General features: G+C 40.6%; 1 protein-coding gene across 2 annotated transcripts; it reads left to right on the forward strand.

Annotated features, from left to right (window-relative positions):
* The first annotated feature begins 1,411 nt into the window (after window positions 1-1,411).
* On the forward strand, window positions 1,412-21,035 carry sap30bp (SAP30 binding protein). Of its 2 annotated transcripts, none has more exons than XM_085283752.1 (10): window positions 1,412-1,601; window positions 3,152-3,261; window positions 6,213-6,257; window positions 10,821-10,860; window positions 16,131-16,219; window positions 18,731-18,822; window positions 18,938-19,050; window positions 19,126-19,235; window positions 19,859-19,946; window positions 20,307-21,035. In XM_085283752.1, exons 1-10 carry the CDS (start codon window positions 1,460-1,462, stop codon window positions 20,483-20,485), a joined length of 1,008 nt encoding a protein of 335 aa, XP_085139878.1. In that variant the 5' UTR covers window positions 1,412-1,459; the 3' UTR covers window positions 20,486-21,035. The 2 variants fall into 2 exon arrangements, with proteins under 2 accessions (XP_085139878.1, XP_085139879.1); XM_085283753.1 differs by having other exon boundaries at window positions 1,417-1,601; window positions 19,126-19,184.
* Window positions 21,036-22,150: the final 1,115 nt, after the last annotated feature.

Genomic DNA, 22,150 nt, shown 5'->3' on the forward strand with positions numbered 1-22,150 from the left:
TCTTTGCTCTGCTGTATGGATGCTGCTGCAGCTCAGGAGACGAGAAGACAAAGAGAAGGCAGAAGAATTCAAAGGACAGAGTCATTTAAGTGTGTTCAGATAAAAGAGAAAATGTACACTTTTCCACTTTTGAATTTCTTTGCTACATAGTATAGGACTCTTTTTTTAAAGGTTTCTTCAACCAAAATTTGAATGAAATTAAAATGCCCATATATTTTTTCAGTATCTGCAAAAATGGCCTGACCACATCACAGACGCCAAACCATTGTTCCACTTTGTAACGCGTCATTGCCAAGCAGCTGATTGTAAGAATTGTAAAATGGTGAATGGACTGCATTTTCTACTCTGAGCGCTCAAAGTACTTTTCACTACAAGAAGAAAATATTTAAATATTGCAGTTGTAAGAAAAATAGCCACTAATATCATAACCCTATTACACTAATAACTATTAAACTTTTTCTTCTAATTTATTCCAAGTTTGACTAGCATTTGTGATTTGAAATGATCCACAACCATTCTGTCAAGATACACAAATGTTTGTGTAAATTCATATGTTTATCTAGTGAACTTTTTAGGCTCACACAGTAAAAACTGACTGTTTCGATGTGATTTCAGTGTGATTACACATGAACCAGGTTGACGGATAATAAGACACACATGAATTCAATCCAGGTATTAAGGAAGGAAGGTAAAAGAACAGTGGAGGGAAGTAAAAACACAGCCCTGTGAGAAACTAACCTTCAAAATAAAATGCAAAGTGAACTTAAAGAATCAATACCTGTAAGTGAAACAATACCTAGAAATACCTGGTACAACAATAGAATGAACGCTGGACATAGATGTACAGTTACCATTGTGAAAATCTGAAGGGAAAAGTGTAGTTTGGGCAGAAAGTCGGAACTTATGGCAAATGGCATGGGATAATGAAACAAAAGGGAGACATTTATATAGGGTGCAAAACACAATAGAAGCTAAGAGGAGTAGCGGATTGCAGAGACGTGAGGAGGTTGTTATCAGTCGAATACGAACAGGCCACTGCTTTTTAAATGGTACTCTTTTTCGGATAGGGAAACATCCGACTGGGTTGTGTGATGGGTGCACTGATATGGAGACGGTTGAGCATGTACTCCTTAGTTGTAGGAAGTATGTAAGTCACAGGAGGGTGATGTGGGGTGAAATGAGTGGTGGAAGGGAACTTACATTTGAACAAGTGGTTAATAAGTTAAGTCATGGTGAAGGGAAAGTGGTGGTTTTTTGAGAAGTACTGGTCTCATCAAGAGGATCTGAGGATTCAGGAGTGACGGACGGTTAACAGCCAGGAGATGGCAGTAATGCAACAGTTTTGGATGCAAGCTGCCGTTAAACTTGACTGAAGAAGAAGAAGAAGAATGAACGCTGGCCAACAAAATGACTACATTTCCCAGTGGCAGACCAGTTCCTTCGGTGTGTTACCGTTTTGATGACGTCAATATTCTGCGACCCACCGTTTATGCGATACTACACAGAAATGGCGAGCGGTAAAAAGAGTACGCTGCTGTCGTCTTTAGCGGTCTATGGAGATGATTCGGAGCCCGACTCTGACCCTGAACAAGAAGAATCAGGTATATAAAAGTATTTAACTTCCTTTCATACGTTTAACGACTATGAAATACTTTGCTGTAGGTCCGCCAGCCTTACTGCGGAACTTCATGTAGGAGCTAACGTTAGCATGTAGCTAGTTAGACGATCTTCATGTTCATGTTGTTTTGTTCGTAAAACATAATATGCGCATATTTCGCTGGATGGTGTTTTTTTATTGAGAGAAACTGTTGCCAAACGGAAATTAACATGCGTCTTTAGTTAACGGAGGAGGGTGCGTTTTGTGTCAGGATACCGGGTTGTGTTCTTGACTCCGAGATAACCTTGTTCACTGGTGAGATAGGCCCTTACTCAATTCTCAAGTACGCGAGTCCGGACTTGCCGAGAGCACGAACACGGATTCGCGATTTGTACAATTGGAACACCAGCGTACTTGATGCTGTCACAGGTCCGGAGTTTTTACTGCCGTCCCTTTGCCTGTTTAAATCATAAGAACTGTCACTACACAGAGATGTGCTTCTGAATGTGGACGATGTGTCTTCTGCATGCAGTAATACAGTTCTGCTTGTGTTGAATGATGTAAACAAACAATCGATCTACGCTCTTCAAACATCAAAATTGATCATTTGATTTTTTTTATGACACATCCTCTGCTCTTTGTAATTTAACGCAATCTTTCCGTTTTCGTATTTTGGATATGATTTTTGAGTACACCTTCGCAGTAGCAATCGACTCCAAAATAAAGCTACCGGAAATGTACAACTCTATATCCCAGTATATTTTCCCATAGTTGTGATCCACTGGCAGTTTTCATGTTGGCCTTATTATGTTTATTTCTCATATCGTCCTTTCTTAAAGAGCCAAAGCCTGTCTGTTGGCACACAGGGACCAAATATACTGATTTGTTTCTGGATTGCTGGATTATGACTTGTGACATAAGATCATTGTAATCCTAATTTTACTAACCCATATTTCAATTTGTTAATGGACAGAATAATTATCAGATTAATCTCAAATTAAGTAGTCATTAGCTACAGATGGATGTGCGTAATGTACTCCACTGGAAGCAACTACACCAGTAGTAAAACCGCTTTACATTAATAACCCATTGATAAAATATACATCAGTATAAGGGGACCTTTTTGTCCACTGAGCTCTTCTAATTTTAAAGCTTAAAGTAAATTTCTTGAGAGCGAGAGAAATATGACATGTGGTTGTTAGTTGGCACAGAAGCTTTCAGAGCAGGGATTCATGAGTAAGTGCCAATTTAGGGAGTCGGTAAAGTTTTCAGAGTATAGTGACCATTAGTGAGGTCCCAGTGTTGCTAAGCTTTAGTCTAGGCAATGAGGGCTAGAACAGACAATTTAAAACTGAGGACGAACTCTTTCTTTGGCTATTTCCTGTTGTCTCATAGGCTGGCTTACTTTGAGGTTTCAATAGTTAGAATGATATCACTCAAAATTAGTTATGTGTGAAATAAAAGAATGATTTTGCTGCCTAATTGATTTCTTTTACTTCTGTGTCTTTGTGACACCCCCCCCCCTCCCCCCCCCCCCCCATCTCGCATCAATAGGGGGGCGTGTAGGAAGCCTTGTATATCGCTATGATGAGGATGACCTGAACCAAACTGTGGGCCCAGAAGAAAAAGAGTCTGCAGATGAAGACAGCAGAGAAAACAACTCGGTCAGTTTTGAATTCTGAGCTTTCTAGATTTTATTTTTACTCATCAATCAGTTCCATTCCACTGATGTCTCTAGCTGACAGAAAAATAGTTCACGTGTTGTGTGCTCTCGGAGTATGTGGTGTGTTTTGAGACATTGAATCTTCACTGAGTACAGAGGGGTTTGGAAGGCTGATTGCTTGGTTGGATCTGCATCATAATCAGGATCTCCCCACTACAAAATCAGCATCACCAAAGTACTTTTTTTCCCTCTTTTCTTTAGTTTTACGTTCACATTATTTGATTTCTTATAAGCATAAGTGCAATCTTCAACATCCCCCAAAAGTTGATTCTGTTTATCTGGATGTAGCGTTTTCAGTGGGAGAAACGTTTCGTCACTTATCCAAGTGACTTCTTCAGTCTTGGCTGACTGCAGGTTTCAGTACATTTGCATAATGACTGAAACTAGCACGCCCGAAGGAGCAGTGGACTGGGAGATCAGTTCATTGATCATTAAGATGCAAATTCTCATGACCATTGATCAAAGACCACTAATCAATGACAAAATCTTCAACATCAAAAGGCTAACGGTTGGCTAAGACAAACCATGGTTCCTCCTTTGTTTGATGTTGAATGCCACATATGTAGTCTTATCCATGCTTGCTTTATGCTTGACCTGGGATTGCACGAATCCAATCTGTGGGTGGTCACTGACAGCCTGTCTGCCTGCAGAGAATGTTTGTGGTCAGATGGAGCCAGGGTTAAAAAAAGAAACTTGTAATACAACTGATCTTTGAGCTATCTTGTCCTGTTGTTGGTCTGTCAGCAAGCTTCAGAAAAGACCGAACTTTTAATGTACAAAGAGCTGAAGATTAACAGTGCTTAAAATCAATGAAGTGTCCACTGCAGGCGCTGTCTGTACTTTTACTGTTTTTACAATCTTAGATTTTTCCACGCTTCTCCTATTCCCGGTAATCTCTGCTGTCACACCCCTCCCTATTCACTTGTCAACCAATCAACATTCACATCCAGTGACGTGTATTTGGGATTTTGCGGTGGCAAGTTTGTGATGGGTGAAAACTTCCGTCTGTGCTCTGTCCAAAAGCAAACCAGAACGCAGACTGGCACATTTTTGGGACAATAAATTATGCTTTAGTTACTTGTTAGTTTTAGAGCTTATTCTTAAAGTGCTCCATTACAATGCTGTTTGTTTTCTCTGGCATCTTTGTGCAGATTACATTAGCTCACCAAAGTCACAATATAGACAATGTTGTTAGGCTGAGAGCGGGTGCAGAGCAGCCATACAGAGCCAAGAACATATACAAGCATTATTATGAGAGCGGGTATTAGTGCTTTACTTTTTTTCCCCTCCATACTATTGCTGTAGCCACCTTTGCAAATGTTTTAATTTGCATCAAACTTTAAATGAAACTGTAAATTTTTGAAGTGTTCTTTGGGCACACATGTATCACACTCTTAACAGGGCTTGCAAAATTTTTCCAGTCAGGCTACCAAAATCTATCTCTGCCCTGCCTGTCGGGCTATCATAGGAAGGAAAAATATATGTCGATGCTTTTGCATTCTTTCGAAAATGTAGCTGAGCAATTATGTCATTGGCATCGGTGAGCCACTGTCAATATGTGACACATTGAAATCGCGTTTGAATTTGCGCTTGTTTTTTGCTTTCACTTTGCGACCGCGTGAATGGTGTATAGAGAGCTTCAGCACTGATTGGTGAGTGACGATTAATTGCGCACCAATTCCTCTGACGTCGTCTTATCGGTGATTAGCTTACTATTCAGACATGACAAGTGAAATCTCTCGCAGCAAGCTTAAACATGTGAGAGGTTGATTGCGCAGAGAATCGCTGACCGTTATGTAAGTACGTGTGTAAAAGCAGCAGGATTTACACCGGTGTTTTAGTTCTGCTCAGCCAAATAAGACAGGTCAGGGTGAAGAAGGGAGGGACAGCCAAAGAAAAGCCGACCACAAAACGGAAAAGTTATGACAAATCAGACAATGAGACAAAAAAAGCGCAGCTTTTTTGGTTTCATGGACAAAAGAATTTCTGTTGGAATATGACGAGCTAAATAACATGATGTTCTGCCAGGTGTGTTGTGAGTTTCATTCGATTTCTGAGTCGACAAGCGCCTTTGTTACTGGGACCAGTAATTTTAAGAAAGACCCCATCAGAACCCATGAGAAATGCAAGAAATGCATTATTGCTCAGTCTGCAGTATCTTTCCCGGAACAAACACCAATTGCAAAAACATACTAAAAATAAACCAAGCACAAGAAGAAGTCCTGAAAAATCTGTTTAGAACAGCGTGCTATGTTGCAAAGAGTGAACTACCACTGGCAAAATTTAGCAGTCTTTGCAAACTTCAAAAAGCAAATGGCCTCGATCTTGGTTCCACTTACCTCTGACCCGTGACTCCAGTGGAAATGTCATATTCAGGATCTGACACAGACTGATTCATGTCCTACACAGTTCTTACAAGTTCATAGAAATTTCTGTTCAATGAGAACCAAGTATTTGAGTTGATGATTGTAATTTTTATACAATGTTGTGATTTGTATTTTAACAATTTTTTGATTAATTTTTGTTTCTGTTACAATATTATACTTTAATGTATAATATTGTAACGGAAACAAAACATAAAAAAAATTGCTCTCTTTATTTTATTCGGGCTACCTAAATTTATTTTGGGCTACCAAAAACTGAAGAGTGCCGGCTCAAAGGGCTACCAGAGATTTTGAAATTTTGCGAGCCTTGCTTAAGTTGCTAGAAATCACAGTCAGCCTTACAACCTCCCAGAAATGCTTTATTTAAGGCCCACTTGTAGATGAAATAGTTGACTAATAGGTTTTCAGCCCAGTGCTGGCTGTTGGTCCTGCTGCTCGGCTCCCCATTATGGTCTCTTTTCCTTTTTGCCCCTTACAGTGTTAACCTTCTGCATTTTTGTTTTTATAGGAAGTGGACGAATCTGACGAGGGGAGGGACGCAGATGACTTTGAGGTATTTGAACACTGTGGGATTGATTAGATTTAGTGATTAAGCCTGATTAGTTTGTCATTCTGTTTTGTGACTAACCTGAAGCACAGCGATGGCGGCCACAACATGCAGCGATAGAGCATATTCACTAGATGGTGCTGTGGGTTCATGGATTTGAAGTACGCTATGAATCACTGATGCATCTTCATGTGTGGCTTAAAGTGAAGAGGCGAACCAGCCGTGTTGATTCTGTAAAGCACACTACTTGGACCTTCACACCATACTAACCACACCCTTTGTATGTGTTTTCAAACTGTATGAGCCAGACGGTGTGCCAGCTTCCTGCTGCACTGTTTGGCAGAGGATGTATAGCTTGACTGAGGCTTTGATTTACAACATTTCTGTGATGGCTGTCTGAGGGGATTTTGTGAGTTTTGCCTGTTGGTTATGCCACATCATGAAGTGATGGCAATGAAAGGACATTGCAGTATGGTAATGATAACTGTGGTTCATGATGTGGTTTCTCAGTGCTGCGTGTATCAACATGTAGAGCTTTATTGCCATGGAAGAGAAACATTTCCAGGAAAGTTAATGAAACATATTCTGTGTACTTTGTAGGGAAATACTTCACTTTCTTCTGTTGGGATGTGGTGCAAAATGAAAATTAAAAAAACAATTTGCAGCTCTCGTTAACCCGTATTTTATTCACTATAGAACATAAGAATCCTATTCACACCATAAATGAAGACTGAGACCACCTCCTCCAAAGGGTCTCAGTGCAGTCGATTTGTTTTACTAGCGTGATTACCATGTTCACATCTGCACAAGTGAACTGAGGTAAGGCAGAAGAAAACCAGTTTGATTTAAATGGAATAAACCTTCAGAGAGATTACAATGAATATCTGATCATTTAAAGTATATTCATATAATCTGGAGAATGTCTGTGTGCAAAGGACAGTTTTTATTTTACAAAGCATCCCAACTACTTTGGAAACGTGCCCATGTGTTTAGTAGTGTTATTTAAACCTGCTGCAAATACCTTTTGTGAGCAGTTGCATTAAAAACAGAGGTTGTCGTGTAATTTTGGCTACGTTGGGAGAGAGAGTTTAAAGCCTCGATGTGTTTTCTTGCTTTTGTTACCATCACTAAGATATTGTTATAAAGCAATAGGATACTACTCATTTTGGTTTTGCTAGAAATTCTGCGGTGAAATCTAGCAGCAGTGTAGTTTGCATAAGCAGATGTTAGGTCAACAGGCTAATATTTGGGTTTAGATTTAGAAACCCAAAAAGAGAGTGAATGTTTATATTAGCTTTCACTTTGTCCTCAAACTTATTGTCGTTTGCAGTTGGCTTATCTGTGAATGGCAGCTGTTAGGTGTTGGTGTGATACGTGTCTTAATTGAGAGTGCGCAGTGCCTCATTTAACCACAAAGACTGTTGTGCTCGATAAGAACTGTGGTTGGATATATCCAAGTTCTCCTTTAATGTTTTAGATTGTACTGTGATCTAGTCTGAGATCTTAAGAAAACATTGAGTTTACACATTCGGGCATGGGGAACTGTCTGCTGGAATGGAGATAAAGGGGATAATCTGTAGTGTGAAGCCTTTGTATTGTCGATAAAGTTGATAGTTCTTTTTAGATCTGTGATAGCTGTGCAGCAGAGCCCCCTACTACAGGAGAACGTTTCCTTGAAGAGCGTGCATCAGAGTCCCTATCGCTTAATTTCAAAGCACTGTTTCTGTTAGTTGGTGACCAACTGAGATATTGAGAAGAGGGGATCTGTTATGTTTCCAGTAATGCTTATTTAATAATTGCCTGGAAGTTTTAATTTTCAGTAAAATGGATTGTTCTATAATCTTGCTCATAATTTTTAAGCTTGCTGGAGGATATGTTAATTTAAAAAAAAAAATTAGACAAACTAAATGTCATAAGTGACAGAGCTCTGAAATATTTAGAGATATTATTGTCCAACATATCTGAGAGTAGTGCTCTGAATTTTGGGATCCTCACCTTCTAGTACCATCTGGTGAAAAAGTCAGTTTTGTTTTTATGTGGTGTGACCAATTTATTTCATTTACACATTTTTTAACCACTATCTCGACTATAATTCTCATTCTGTTACCCAAAATCTATGTGGTTTTATAAATCCAGGCAATTCTCTCCAGTGTTTCGTTTTTCCCAGTTTAACATGCTAACAAGTAGCACTAAGGTGTTAAGTGTTCCTTCGAGGCTAATGATCCTGGAGCTTGAACACTAAGGAAGGAGAAAAGCACTTGGCTGGAAAGGATGTGCAGCAGGTTAGGGTGATCAAGGATACCGATGGAAATGTCATAAACAAAAGAAGAGAGTGTATTGAGAAGGTGAAAAGAGTACTTTGAGGATCTCATGAATGAAAAAAATGAGAGAGCAGATGGAGGACAGTTAGTGAATCAAGGTGTGCAGAGGATTAGCAAGGAGGAGGTGAGGCCAGATACGAAGGGTCGAAAAGAGGTTGGCCCAGAAAAACGCTCTGAAGATAATGAACCATACCAGGAGTTGTTGAAGCTAGATTAAGGAGAGACGTGACAATCAGTCAGCAGCATTATGGCTTTTTTGCACTGCAGATGCAATGTTTCCTTCTGAGAGTGTTAAGAGTACAGATCAGAAGGAGCCTCACTGTCTTTGTAGGTCTAAAGAAAGTAAATGGTGGCGTTTGAAGAGAGAAACTGTGATACTGCATGTAAAAGTGGAAGGGAAGTGAGGGTGGTGCACGACATGTATGAGCAAGAAAGATGACAGATGAGCAGGTTTAAGAGAGCTGGAGGTACACTCTCAAGAGAAGAGGAATATTTTGGACAGAAGAATAACAGCAAGAGTAATGGGGAAGGTTTGAGATGGTGAGCTGTGTGGTTTGGACACAGTGACGCTGAAAAAAGAACCACAGAGATCATTCATGAATGTAGTGAAAGAAAGTTATGTGACACAAAAAGGATGCTGGTAATAGGATGAGATGGAGGCAGATGATCCACTGTTTCATCTTCTCAAGGGAGCAGCCCAAAGGAGAGGGAAACAAAATAGTAGTAATAATAATAATAATAGTAATAATATTCCTGCTATTGTAGCAGTGCTGAATGAGTCTGTTATAAGAGGGCAGCCCACATGCTAAAATGCTGCTGCTGCAGAGGCCTGAGTTCAAATCCACTTGGATACCATTTTCTGTGGATCTTCCACACACAGAACTGTTCCTGGTGAGAAACAGACTGAACCTCATGTTCAGTGGAGTGCTCCTTTTAACGAGGAAGCATATCGCTTTGTTTATACAGCTGATACAATTAAAGCAATCCGGTCAGTCTTAAATCGTTTTTTCCCAGTTTGCTGGATGTATACAAAACGCTAACAGCTGATATTTCATACAGCTGTCTCACAGAAATCCCATCAAGAAAGAAGAAAATGTAGAATTAGAAGTAACCCCCTTATGGTGTATTCAACACCATATTCTGTTATTATAATAATGTAGCATTGGCCTTTATTACACTGTTTCCAGTAATTAAAACTTAAATGAGTAGATACGTGATCAGCGTCCCTCCAGTGAATAATCTTTTGGTATATGTGTGGTTACAAGTCCGTGTTTACTCATGCTAGACAGATGGCTTGACGATGTGCACAGTTAGCTGAAATTAGAAGGGCCTGTTGTTGATCTGAAAGGGTGGTAATATTTTTGGTGTGGCCTTGTGAGACGGCTAAATTTATATTCTCTGTACAAAAGTCCTCAAAAGCTGCTTACTGTGACCTTACTGTGAGGGCGAGCTAAAAGGGGAAGCCGTGCCAACTGGAGGATCAGTGAAGTGATGAGTGTTTTTTTGTTTTTTGTTTGTTTGTTTGTTTTTTAAATTAATTCGTTTAATTTTAAGCTCTGTATCAAATAGTCTAATTTTTTTTGCTGGGGTTCTTTGCTGTATTTACATGTCTTTCTGCCATCCTCCCTCCTCCACCACCACCTTGTGATTTGGCCCACTTCAGGACAGTTCTTTGATGTGCCCGTGCAGTTGCTAGGTGACGGCATGATTCCTGTGAATAACAGCGCTGTTCTTTTGTGCTGAACCTGTGTTATGCCCAGAATGCTGGCACAATAGGCGGCATATTTTAAGGGCTGTACAAGACTCCTCCTCCTGCTGAGCCAAGTCGTTCTCTGGAATCTTCTCTAAGATTTACAGTTCAGGCTTCTGTTACTGCTAAGAAACTGCTCTGTAGTGTGTGAAGTCTGCTTCTGGGTTCTGTGATTTTTAGGTTTCAGGTATACAGAGAATGAGCTTTTGTCTTTAGCTCTCTCTTTTTCACCTGTACAGTTTTCCAATTTCATTGTACCATTGTACTATGTATGACTGTGCAATGACAATAAAGAGTTATCTAATTATCTAACACCTTTGATTAGATCATTCATCTCACCAACTAAACCCTAGCAGGAATCATGGTCTCATAATATCTATGACTGATGCTGCGTTTATTTCCCACCATCGAGCACTAATGATAAAAAGAGGCCTAAATGTCCCCTGTTTTTTCATTTTTCTGCCCTCCCACTCTCACCCCTTTTCTTGTGATTTCTAGATCTCAGAAGCAGAAAAAAAGGACCCCAAGGAGCTAGTTGGTGAGTATACGCATGAACTCGCACGTGCTCACGCAGAATATAGAGCGGCAATTAAAGGATTAAAGTAATCCTTGTGCTCAATCTTTAACTTTGAACAATAAACTGACCCTACACAGAAGTATTAGCCCAAGCCTGTGATATATTCCCCACTGTTGTCCACAAGCTCTTAAAATGGACTTGATTTAATATTTAAAAAAAAAAAAAAAAAAAAAAAAAAAAAAAATTATATATATATATATATATATATATATATATATATATATATATATATATATATATATATATAAATAAAAATTTTTTTTTTTTTTTTTTTTTTAAATTTTAGTGGAACCCGACTTAAAAATTAATTTCTTCCCAAGGGTCTTTCGTAAGTCGCAAATTTTCGTAAGTCGAAGCACCCATTGCACGTTTTGAGTGAGGCGATGCTGATTGATAGGCTAATTGCTAACTAGAACCACAATGCGTCGTTCAAGTGGAACAGCGAAGCGCAAGTACGGAAGCCAAGGGGTTGTCACATGATTCGGAAGGCATTGTGGGCATTGTAGGCTTGGCTGAGCCAATCAGAGCCAGCGGTTTCGTTACTCGGGCATTTTGCCGTAACACGGGCAGAAATATTGCCGTTCAGTGCCTTCGTAACTTGAATTTTTCGTGAAACGGGGTATTCGTAAGTCAGGGTTCCACTGTATATACAGGGTGGGCCATTTATATGGATACACCGTAATAACATGGGAATGGTTGGTGATATTAAAGTCCTGTTTGTGGCACATTAGTATATGTGAGGGGGAAAACTCCTCAAGATGGGTGGTGACCATGGTGGCCATTTAGAAGTCGGCCATCTTGGATACAACTTTTGTTTTTTCAATAGGAAGAGGGCCATGTGACACATCTAACTTATTGGTAATGTCACAAGAAAAACAATGGTGTGCTTGGTTTCAACGTAACTTTATTCTTTCATGAGTTATTTACAAGTTTCTCTTTGTTCACAGCCATTAACATGTCGAAGAGGTTAACATGTGAGGAGCGGATCAAAATTGTGTTGATATCTGGTGAACGCAGTAACCGGGTCATTGCAGCAGATTTCAATGCAAGACACCCTACGAGACCACCCATCTCCCATGCTACAGTTAGCAAACTGCTCGCTAAGTTTCGTGAAACTGGTTCAGTGTTGGATTTGCCAAAATGTGGACGCAAGAAAACTGTCACTAATGAAGAAACATCAGTGGCTGTCCTAGCTTCATTCAGCAAGAGCCCACAGCGTAGCACTCGCCGCATGTCACTGGAGACTGGCATTAGTCGAACATCCCTTCGGCGGATATTAGCTACTCACAAATGGCACCCTTAGAAACTCCAGCTACTGCAGCATCTCAACGAGGATGACCCAGATCGGCGCACAGAATTTGCAGAATGGGCAAAACAAAAATTGGAACAGGACCCTCAGTTCACACAGAAGATTTTGTTCAGTGATGAGGCAAACTTTTATGTGAATGGTGAAGTTAACAAACAAAACCACCACTATTGGTCTGACACTAACCCACATTGGATGGATCCCTCCAAGACTGTTGGAACAACAAAAGTGATGGGTTCGACATGTTAATGGCTGTGAACAAAGAGAAACTTGTAAATAACTCATGAAAGAATAAAGTTACGTTGAAACCAAGCACACCATTGTTTTTCTTGTGACAGTACCAATAATTTTGATGTGTCACATGGCCCTCTTCCTATTGAAAAAACAAAAGTTGTATCCAAGATGGCTCTGAGACTTTGCAGTGACATCAGCGGCCACCTTTGAACTCGTAACTATGTAACTGACTGTAAAGATGAATGAATGAATGTAAAGATGCAGACAAGACCAGGAGGCATTCATTGCAGTGAAATGTGGATGGCTATAATTATACTCCAGTACATTAGCCAAACTTTGTAGAGAAATACAGTTTTAACATAAACTGTATTTGAAATACAGTTTATGTTAAAACTGTCCAATATCCAGTGACTGAGTGATTATAAAGATGGTTTTCCAACAACAGCCTTGTTGCTTTGCTGGTTAGCCACATAGAGCTGAGATGGTTATTGCCTGGTTAAAGTTGTAATCTTTAATAGTTTAGTTTTATCCTTAATGAAGCCCACCTGAAATGAATTTAAAAAGATGTGATGATATATAGATGGCTGCTACGATCATCCAGGAGGTACTAAATTGCATTCGATTTACGTTAGAGCTTGATATCTTTGCAGAAAACCTGTGATTCTTTAGCTGAATGTAATCCCCGGGAAATCCACAGTTTGCCTTTTTTAGTCAGGTGTAAAAAATATATTTAAAAAAAAAAAAAACAATTGTTGTAGAAAATTACACCTTTTGGAAAAAGTACAGTATATATTCTGACTTATCCTTTGTAGAACCTAATAGCACTCAAAGCTGAGTGCCTCAGACATGGCTGTAATTATTTGCTTAAAAGGATAATAATACATTTGTTGAATTTCTTTCAAAAATATGTGAAAGAATTAGATTTTTTAGCAATGCCAGCTGGGTGTTGGTACAGTAGGTGTATGAATCACTACCTAGACCTAGTTGACTTATTCAAGCCTCTTTGTCCACTGACTAATAAATGAAGGACTAACAAGGACCTGGCAGTGGTTAGTGAGTAATGACTGATCTGTACAGGTGTGTAAGGAAACATCAAATCAGGCAGGATATGAGTGATACAGGGAGTGGCGTTTTATACACCAACCTCTTAGACTGTAAACCTCTGGCACTGACCGTCTCTCTCTGCTGTTGGTTAATGCAGCCCCCAGCTGGATGCGGATGATGGCACAGATTAGGCAGTGCGACACCCATTCGACATGTGGTAATGCATTGCCACGAGGGTAGACAACTCATAATTACAATTAAAATTATGTGATTTCTCATGGATTAAATGTTTTATTTTGAAAGAATGTCTCGCAGAAAACGAGTGTGAGAAGAGTTGTGTAACATATTTGTTTATAAAATGGATGAAAATCATTTTAAAAGGTGTCAGCACATCTCACTGTGTAATATCTGCCATCACTCTCCACGAGAGGAATGGCCTCTGCTCACAAATAATTTCCCGCTACCGTCACCTCTTCCAAACTTCTAGCCTGGCTCAGGCATAAAAACAAGTCCCAGAGGAAAAGGAGATGCACTAGCGCGATTTTAAAGCTTTCAAAGCAGTTGCTATTGCCACGAGTGTACTGTAGTGTCAGTGTGACTCATAGCCTGAGCCCGGACCCTTGGCATTCCTGCAGTGGAGCTCGGCTCCTCCGTCTTGTCTGTCAGTAAATGTCACAGAGCATCTGGCTAAAAGCCTTCTGTCAGCAAGCTGAAGATGGCTCTTTGTCTGTTTACTGAAGGGACGGACATTGTCTGCCTTTCCCAGAAAAAACCCCCAGGGCACAGACTTTGACTTTCTGTCTGTTTTTAGGAAGACAGATGGTGATTTAGAAACAGAATATAATCTTTTCTCTGTCTGTTTATTACTCTCAGATTCTTCCTGTTGTTTGAGAATATTCCTTCCCATGCTGAGCTGAATAATTAGCAGGGATTTATTTATTTTTGTATTTATTACACAGGCTGTGATTTATTCACACTCACACTGCTACTACCATCCGACGCACTTTAGTGTTTAGAGTTTGTACAAGGGCACAAAATTGTGAAGTAAATCTCAGGTTGTTTTAAGTGGATTAGCAGGCTTCCACACTGTTAAACCTTGTTGCAGCAGCACTGTTAGACAGTGTTTGCAAGTCTTTGTGTAGAGAGAGTTTTATAAAATACCAAGCTACCACCTAATGCCTCTGAGTCATCGGACTTGCCTTGTCAGGTTTTTATTGTTTGGTGCTACAGAAGTTTTCTGTCTCTAATAACTGAGGTTTAGTGCCACAGACTATTTACACAAGACCAGTTCATGTTCACGTAACTGAATATCTCTGTATATCTCTATATATCTCTAAACTAGTTCACATCTTAGGCATGCGTATGAACCTATGCACATGCATGCTCAGCTTTACTTTTGTGTCTAGCCAACAGAGGGAACGCCCTGCCCCTCCTTTACTCCAACGGGGGAGGTTAACTATAACCATATCAGTTATCCAACAAAAGGGAAAGAGAGGTGCTCCGCCTCTTAGTCTTCTGACATGCGGGCAATCGGTGCACCAAAACAGTATAGACATGTGCGCCTCTGTGGACCCATATGATCATGATCAGCAAGCTGATGAAGATAGAAAATGATTAGCATCGTGTCTGCACACGAGCAGAGTTCAGCTCTGGCACATGTTGCTTAACTGTGTTGCAGTAATGTTTCTGCTCACATAGAGCCAAGATGATGCAGTCTCCATTATTTCCAAACACAGGTTTTCCACTTTGCCTAAGTCCATTTTAAATGATGGCTTGCTAAGAGAATTGTCTATTTTTAATCCTGTAACACCTGAAGGGGAGCTCAGGTTTGGTTTTTGGTCTTGTGTCAGGAATTTGAATATATACTCTGATAAATGACTTTGGGTCTAACGGGATTTTTTTTCCCTTATGTTCCCTGATTGAAAGCTGGGTGGGATGTTTTCTTTTGAATTGAATAAAAACATTAAATATAAGAATAAAAGTAATTGGGTTGTGCGTATGTGATGATGGGATTTTGCTCTGCTCTGTAAGCTAAAGTGTGAAACAAGACACAGTAAGCACGTTCTTTTTGGTCTTTTCATGTCCAGTCAGGTTCTTACTTGTCAGTGTTCTTCATAGAGCTTCAGCAGACACGAGTTCCTCCATCTGCACATACATGCACACTTGCAGCATCTACTCACCGAAGTACTGACAGCTCTAAATGACTGTGTCTGTGTGATTAAGAGTTAGTGACACAGAAGAATGCCTGGCCTGCAGTCAGAGAGAGCAGAGGGAGACAAGTCGAGCAAAACAAAGGAGACGAAAGGAGTCTGCCTTCTCTATACAAGCCCCAACAGCAGCCACTCCCTGCCTGGGACATGCTCTCTTCATACCACACTGCCCTGTAAAACTTACTGGTACACACTTAGGAGTAAGATGAACACAAGGGTGCTCAGGAATTCTCCAGTAATACTTTGACGCACATTAATCAAGTTTCTTCTCCAATTCATGTCCGTATTCCACCACCACCTCTCCAATTTCTCATTTGGTGGATGTACTTCTACATTTTAGCCGTCTAACGTAGCTAATCCTGCATGTAAAGACACGCAGGGAAAAGCCACAGAGGTGAAAGCACATTAGGCTTATGTTTATTTTTCTTTCCTTCCAGCTCTGTTTTCAGAAAAGGTGAGAAACATGTCACCTGACGAGATCAAGATCCCCTCCGAACCCCCCGGACGCTGCTCCAGCCATCTACAGGTACCCAACACCACTGCTAAACGTTCTCTTAACCACATACATTTCACTTGCAGCACACGCTTTAATGCTGTTGTATCATGCAAGCAGCTTGAGTAACACCACTTAGGCCACAGTTATGCCTGCTAATCAGATTGGGGGGGGAGGGGGGGAGGGTGTGGTTAAAGCTGGGGTTTGGGGTTTTATAAGGGCTTGATTGAATAATCTGGGGTTTTGTAGACTTGTTTATGTGCTGGATAACTACTTTCCAGGTAGTAAATTCATCCTCCTAAAAGAACTTGTCATTAGCTTAAAAAAGAAGAAATTGGTTCCATGGGGAGAGAAAACAGTCTGCGCTCACAGCCTTGGCATAAGATCAGATTTAGAAACCAAGACTTGAAACGCTAAAGGTTCGAAGCTGCCTCATCCACACACGAAACATATGGGATATTTATGCACTGAAAATAACCTCCTGTTGACGCCAAGCGACTCATTTAGCTTTCACTTGTTCCCTCTCGGGTTAGAAATACATTCTGGTGGCGACATAAATCCTGAGGCGCACCCCTGTAATTAAACCGGCACACAGTGTCATCCTCAGTCTGCTCAGCATCACCGCCGCTGATTTCTTTTCGTTGCTTTGCATTTTCGGCGCTTCCAGCTTCAGTCAGTTAGGTTTGTCTTCTGAGGAGCAAAGGCAGGTCAGGACATACAGCTGACTTAGTAAGTGAACAGCTCAGCAGTATCCCCTCTGGGCTGACACTCCCCCACCTATCAGACGAACAACTAATGATTCACCTTCACCATAACAGCCTGGATATCCCTGCCCTCTGGGCTCAGAGGAGCTGCAGCACATGTACTCTCACAGTATGGCTTAATTGGATTTCGCAAATATTCTGTTTTTCCTGTCAATTCACCAGCGCTGGAATGTAGCCACTTTGTGAACTGTTTCCAAATGCCTTTTGCAATCATACCGCGACCTTGAGATTAGAGCAGATTAGAGCGATCCACTGGCTGCCAACTCACTGAGCTCAGTCTGAAACTCGGATATCTCTGGAAAAGATTTGTGTTTTAGGAAAAGCTGACCACAATATCTGTTTTTATTTTTTATAAGTCTGCATTTGACAAAATTTTGCTGCTGGAAATTCAAGTGAAACCTTCTGAGGGAGAGGCAGGAAGTGTCCAGACTGGTCCAAAGCAGAGCAGCAGAATCACTATCATGTGTTAGCCTAATAAAAAAACAACAACAAAAAAAAACACTTGCAACAGCTCCAATAGTTTTATCAGTCACCAGTAGGTTTGTTGGGGCTTTACATCAGTGTAAAGTAGATATTTGACTATTGTACCTGTTATAGAGAGTGTGTCAAATTGGAAGACTTGTAAAGATGTGTTTTCTTTTGTAGTTTAAAAGTTAAAATGTGACAACATGGTGTAGACAGTCTGCAGCAAGTGTCACTCACAGTTTCCTCTTGTGCATTTTTGGCTACTTCTTTAATAAAAAGAGAAATAACATCACTGCCAGTGAGTGCTTAAATGCTGACAGTCGTCAGCTATACTTGTATAGGTTATCTCATAGGATCTACATGCATCAGTGCAGAAGTATAAATGAAGCTTCTAATGTCATTTGTCCAACCAAAGTGGTACAACACCTAAGGGTTGCTCTCTAACAAATGCATAACTTGTAATTACAATTTAAGTGGGGCATACAGTTACTTTAAGGGTGCAGAGTGTCCATAGTGACAATGCTGTGAGCATGTTTGTTTTTGCATTTTCTGTGGGAGTTTATAGGGATGGACTCATCCTGGAACAAACTGCATATTTTGGTGCTGATCTATTCGCGACATGCTCGCTGCTTGCCTTCAGCCATTAACCTTGTTTATTTCACTGTTTATTGACATCCTATTTGTGGTTTTACATGTGGCAGAGGGATGCTTATTGAACCTTGAAAGTAAATATAATTCATTATAGTCCAGATATGTTTAATATTAGTGTGCTTGTTAATCTCAAGAATCCACACAAGATATTTTAATTAAGTCGGGGATTTATTGTGCACATTTAAAGAGTTTACTTGAGGAAGGTCAGAAAGTGCGTCTTCAAAAATAATTTTTTGTAGTTGTTTACATCAAATTATCCAGCCAATAGGGATGGCTTTTTAGAAAACACTAATATTAGAAGCACAGGAATTCGTTTTGTTGCTGTTAACACAGTAACAGTGGACCTAGACATGTAGTGATGATAGAGATACCTCTATGGATGAACAAGAGCACTATCCTCTTATTTCTTCTTTTTCTATATTAAGACCTCATGCATCACTGTGGATCTGGGTACATGTGCCAGCTCTATGTGGTTTAGTTGAACGTGGATGTGAAATATTTCTCCGCAAATTCAGGAAACTCATCTACAGTAACTCCATTCCTGGTATAAACATGTTGTTTATTTCCTAAGTGACACTGCATTGTGACACAAGTGAAGTGAATTGTAACAGCGGCGTGTGTGTGTGTGTTCTCTTCCTTCACCAGTTTGTTTGTTTTGTAACAGGAGAAGATTCACAAGCTGTATGAGAGGAAGCTCCATGGAGATTTTGACACAAACGCCCATATCCAGCAAAAGAAGGAATTTAGAAACCCAAGGTATGCAGCTCAGCTGGAGAATGCACCCACACCGTCAAACGCACACATGGGCTGTCAGCTACACGTGACAGCAGATGTACTGTTTGACTCTTATGAAGCTCCTCTTTGTTTTCAGTATTTACGAGAAGCTCATTCAGTTCTGCGCCATAGATGAACTGGGAACCAACTACCCAAAAGATATGTTCGATCCTCATGCCTGGTCGGAAGACTCTTACTATGAAGCTCTCGGTAAGTCTTTTTATTTTCGCTTACTTGTTCTTTGTGATTTCATATCAGCGCTCATAATTGCTTTTAATCCTCCAGCCAAAGCTCAGAAGGTGGAGATGGACAAACTGGAGAAAGCCAAGAAGGAACGGACCAAGGTGAGCCTAACGACAAAGAAGAGTGGATTACTCTGTCAGTCTGCATCAGGGGCAAGTCTCCACCAGCTGTACTTCATTTCTACTTTACCTCCATCTGACACACAGAAATCAATGTTGCCAAGTTGAGCTCTCGTAACAGCAGCTCGGGCCCAGCCCAGGGCAGATGTACTTGTCGGCTTCACCCATTCTGGGTTGCTACATAAAAACCAACTGCTCCCCCCACCCCCCCAGTATGTCTTTATTTGCTATGGATTCTTTTGACTTTATGCTGGGCATCATTTCAGACAGCTAAATGCTGGGGGTGATGGGAGTTTCCAAGGACAATGTTGTTTAAAAACATAGTGATACCTGCTGCCATCAGCAGCATCATTCCTGCTGTTGCACTGAGCTGGACTTGAATGAACATGTAGAGCACAGCAGCTATTCTGCCTGATGTGAAATGAACTCACTGTTATGTAGCTACAGTATTCAAGCTAAGAGACATCAGAGCTGTTCACAGTATTTGTAGTTGTGCAAAATGCTTCGCTTACATATTATTGTAACCTCTGCTGTAGATTCTTAAGTTGAGCTTTTCAGTGACTGCGGTCAAGTTGTTTTTTTAAACAATAATAAATCAAACAATTTAAACCAGTGTTTTAATATATGTGTGTGTGTGTGTTGTTGTTTTTTTCCAGATTGAGTTTGTCACGGGGACTAAGAAGGGCACCAACCCCTCCAGCACAGCAGCCTCCACCACCAGCAACACCACAACTACATCCACAGGTAAAGCACTGCAACATCTGCTAGCTTCAGCTGCTCCAGTAGTAGTGTGATCAGATTGGACCTCAGGTGTACACGAACAAATGAGGCTATTGGGTTAGTGAGGTACAGTCCAAAAATCTTAAGCCACTTCTTATTTGTTTCTATTTTGCTTTTTCAGGCTTTTTTTGTTTGGTAAGCCATTGTTACAGATAACAGACACAGTAGCAAATAAACAATTTTAAAATTAATATCATTTTTAAACGCTTTGTTGCTAGCAGGCGGTCACAAAAATGAGATGAATGATGCATCCTGCCAATCGGTTAATCCAGAAAACACAGACCTGCTCTTACTGACTCCTCCCCTGTGTTTACTATGTCACAGATGCCCAGAAGAGGAAAAGTAAGTGGGACTCTGCACTCCCTGTGACCCTGGCCCAGCCCACCCTCATCACAACCACAGCCACGCTGCCCGCCGTCGTCTCTGTGACAACAACAGCAAGCGGTACCAAGACCACCGTCATCTCCGCAGTGGGTACCATCTTAAAGAAAGCAAAGCAGTGAGGATGATGAACGGGCTGCAGCGTGACCGACGGCCTGTATTGTGCTGCAGCCATTATATGTGTGAAAAGTGATGGACACATTTTCAGAACCAGCCCACAAATTCTTTCTGCTCCTCGTGGACTCACAAAGACTAAAAACTGCCTTCTATCTCTGGGATTGTATCTGCAATTATGGCATCACAAAGCCAAACTGACCGCGGGGACAATACTCCTCTGTAAATCTGATGCATGCAGATCTTTCTAAACAAGCGACTATGTCATTGTGCTTTTTTCTTTTTCTTTATTTGATGGCAACATTTGTTTATTTAAGACAGGAAATTGTTGAAACTGTAAAAGGGTCCCTCACAGAACAGATGTAGTTAAAATGTCTGAAGTTTATTTTTCTATACATAGTTGTGGTACAGTATTTTCATGCCTGCTGTAGCACTCGATTGTAATCGTTCTTCTGTAGCACAGTGAATGACTCTGAGCTGAGATGTTTGTTTTTTTTTTACTCTTGTACGTATGTATTGATAAGAAGGTGAATAAATGGATGAGATGTTGCCTTTTCACTTGGTTTCTCGTCATTTGCGCAAACTGTGATCACTCAGTCCTCTGTCATTTCACATATGGCTGCTTCTAGGAGAGCGTTACGTCTTTGTGCTTTGAAAGGACGCTCCGTGGTTATCCAGGAACAAGCTCTTATTGACTGCACACATTGGCCTGAATCTGGACTGAAGACTCTCTCTGGCTTTCGTGCAGATGCCGCCAACACATTCAAACAGTTTCTATCTTTCAGGGCGAAGCATCTGCGTTCCAGGTGAGGTTATGCTCACTCTAACCTCACACTCCTCATCTGACTTCTCTAGAAAGGGGAGTGTCAAGACATTTATGTGATTATGAGGTACTGTAGTGGGTTAAAGCTGGCAAGAATCAGCAGGCTCTGAATTTTAAAGCAGCAGCACGTCCCATTGAGTTATTTTTAAAAGCTGCACATAGTTTTTCATAACCTTTCATACTTGGAAGGTGGGTGCAGTCCTTTAACTTGCCTAACTAAATATCTGAAATATGCAAAAGTAAATGTCTTCCTTGTTTTCCGGTTGTTTATCAGAACCTCACCCTGCGATCCCAGTCATGATGTTGTCGTATAATCATCCATGATGGCCTGCAATTAGACTGATGTAAATATACCGTGCACAGCTTTGCGATTAACTTTATACTTTGTCCTCAATCACAAGCTGACTTCCTAAATTGGCTCTCACTCATTAAACCTTTGGTATTAGAGGCTGGAGAAGACTCTGCGTTCTGAATCTGAGCTGTCGGTGCGACTCCTGAGGGAGGTTTAAAGTGCAGATTATGGTTTAGCACTGACTCATTTATGACATTCAGTTGAATCATACCCACATTTGGCCACAAGCCTCTATAGAAGTCATGCATTTGGTAGAGTTGCATGTTCGTGTTCTTATTGCATCTCAACATGTTTTTGCAGAGCCTGGAATGCAAATGAATGGCTGAAGACTGCTGGTGGCACAACTGTGATTTCTCCAAGCTTCAGTGATTTAGGATAGAGGAAATACAATTAGAGCCAGACTGGAGCTGATTGGATAGTTGTTTTATCACATTTGGCTGATGTTATCTGACTTGAAAGCTTATAACTTGAGCCCTGTGCTTTGGCGGGGCCTGCCCT

Source organism: Mchenga conophoros, linkage group LG8 (assembly GCF_057382185.1).
Source record: "Mchenga conophoros isolate Kocher_MC1m ecotype Shallow Benthic linkage group LG8, M_conophoros_male_GT1.1, whole genome shotgun sequence".
NCBI lineage: Eukaryota > Metazoa > Chordata > Actinopteri > Cichliformes > Cichlidae > Mchenga > Mchenga conophoros.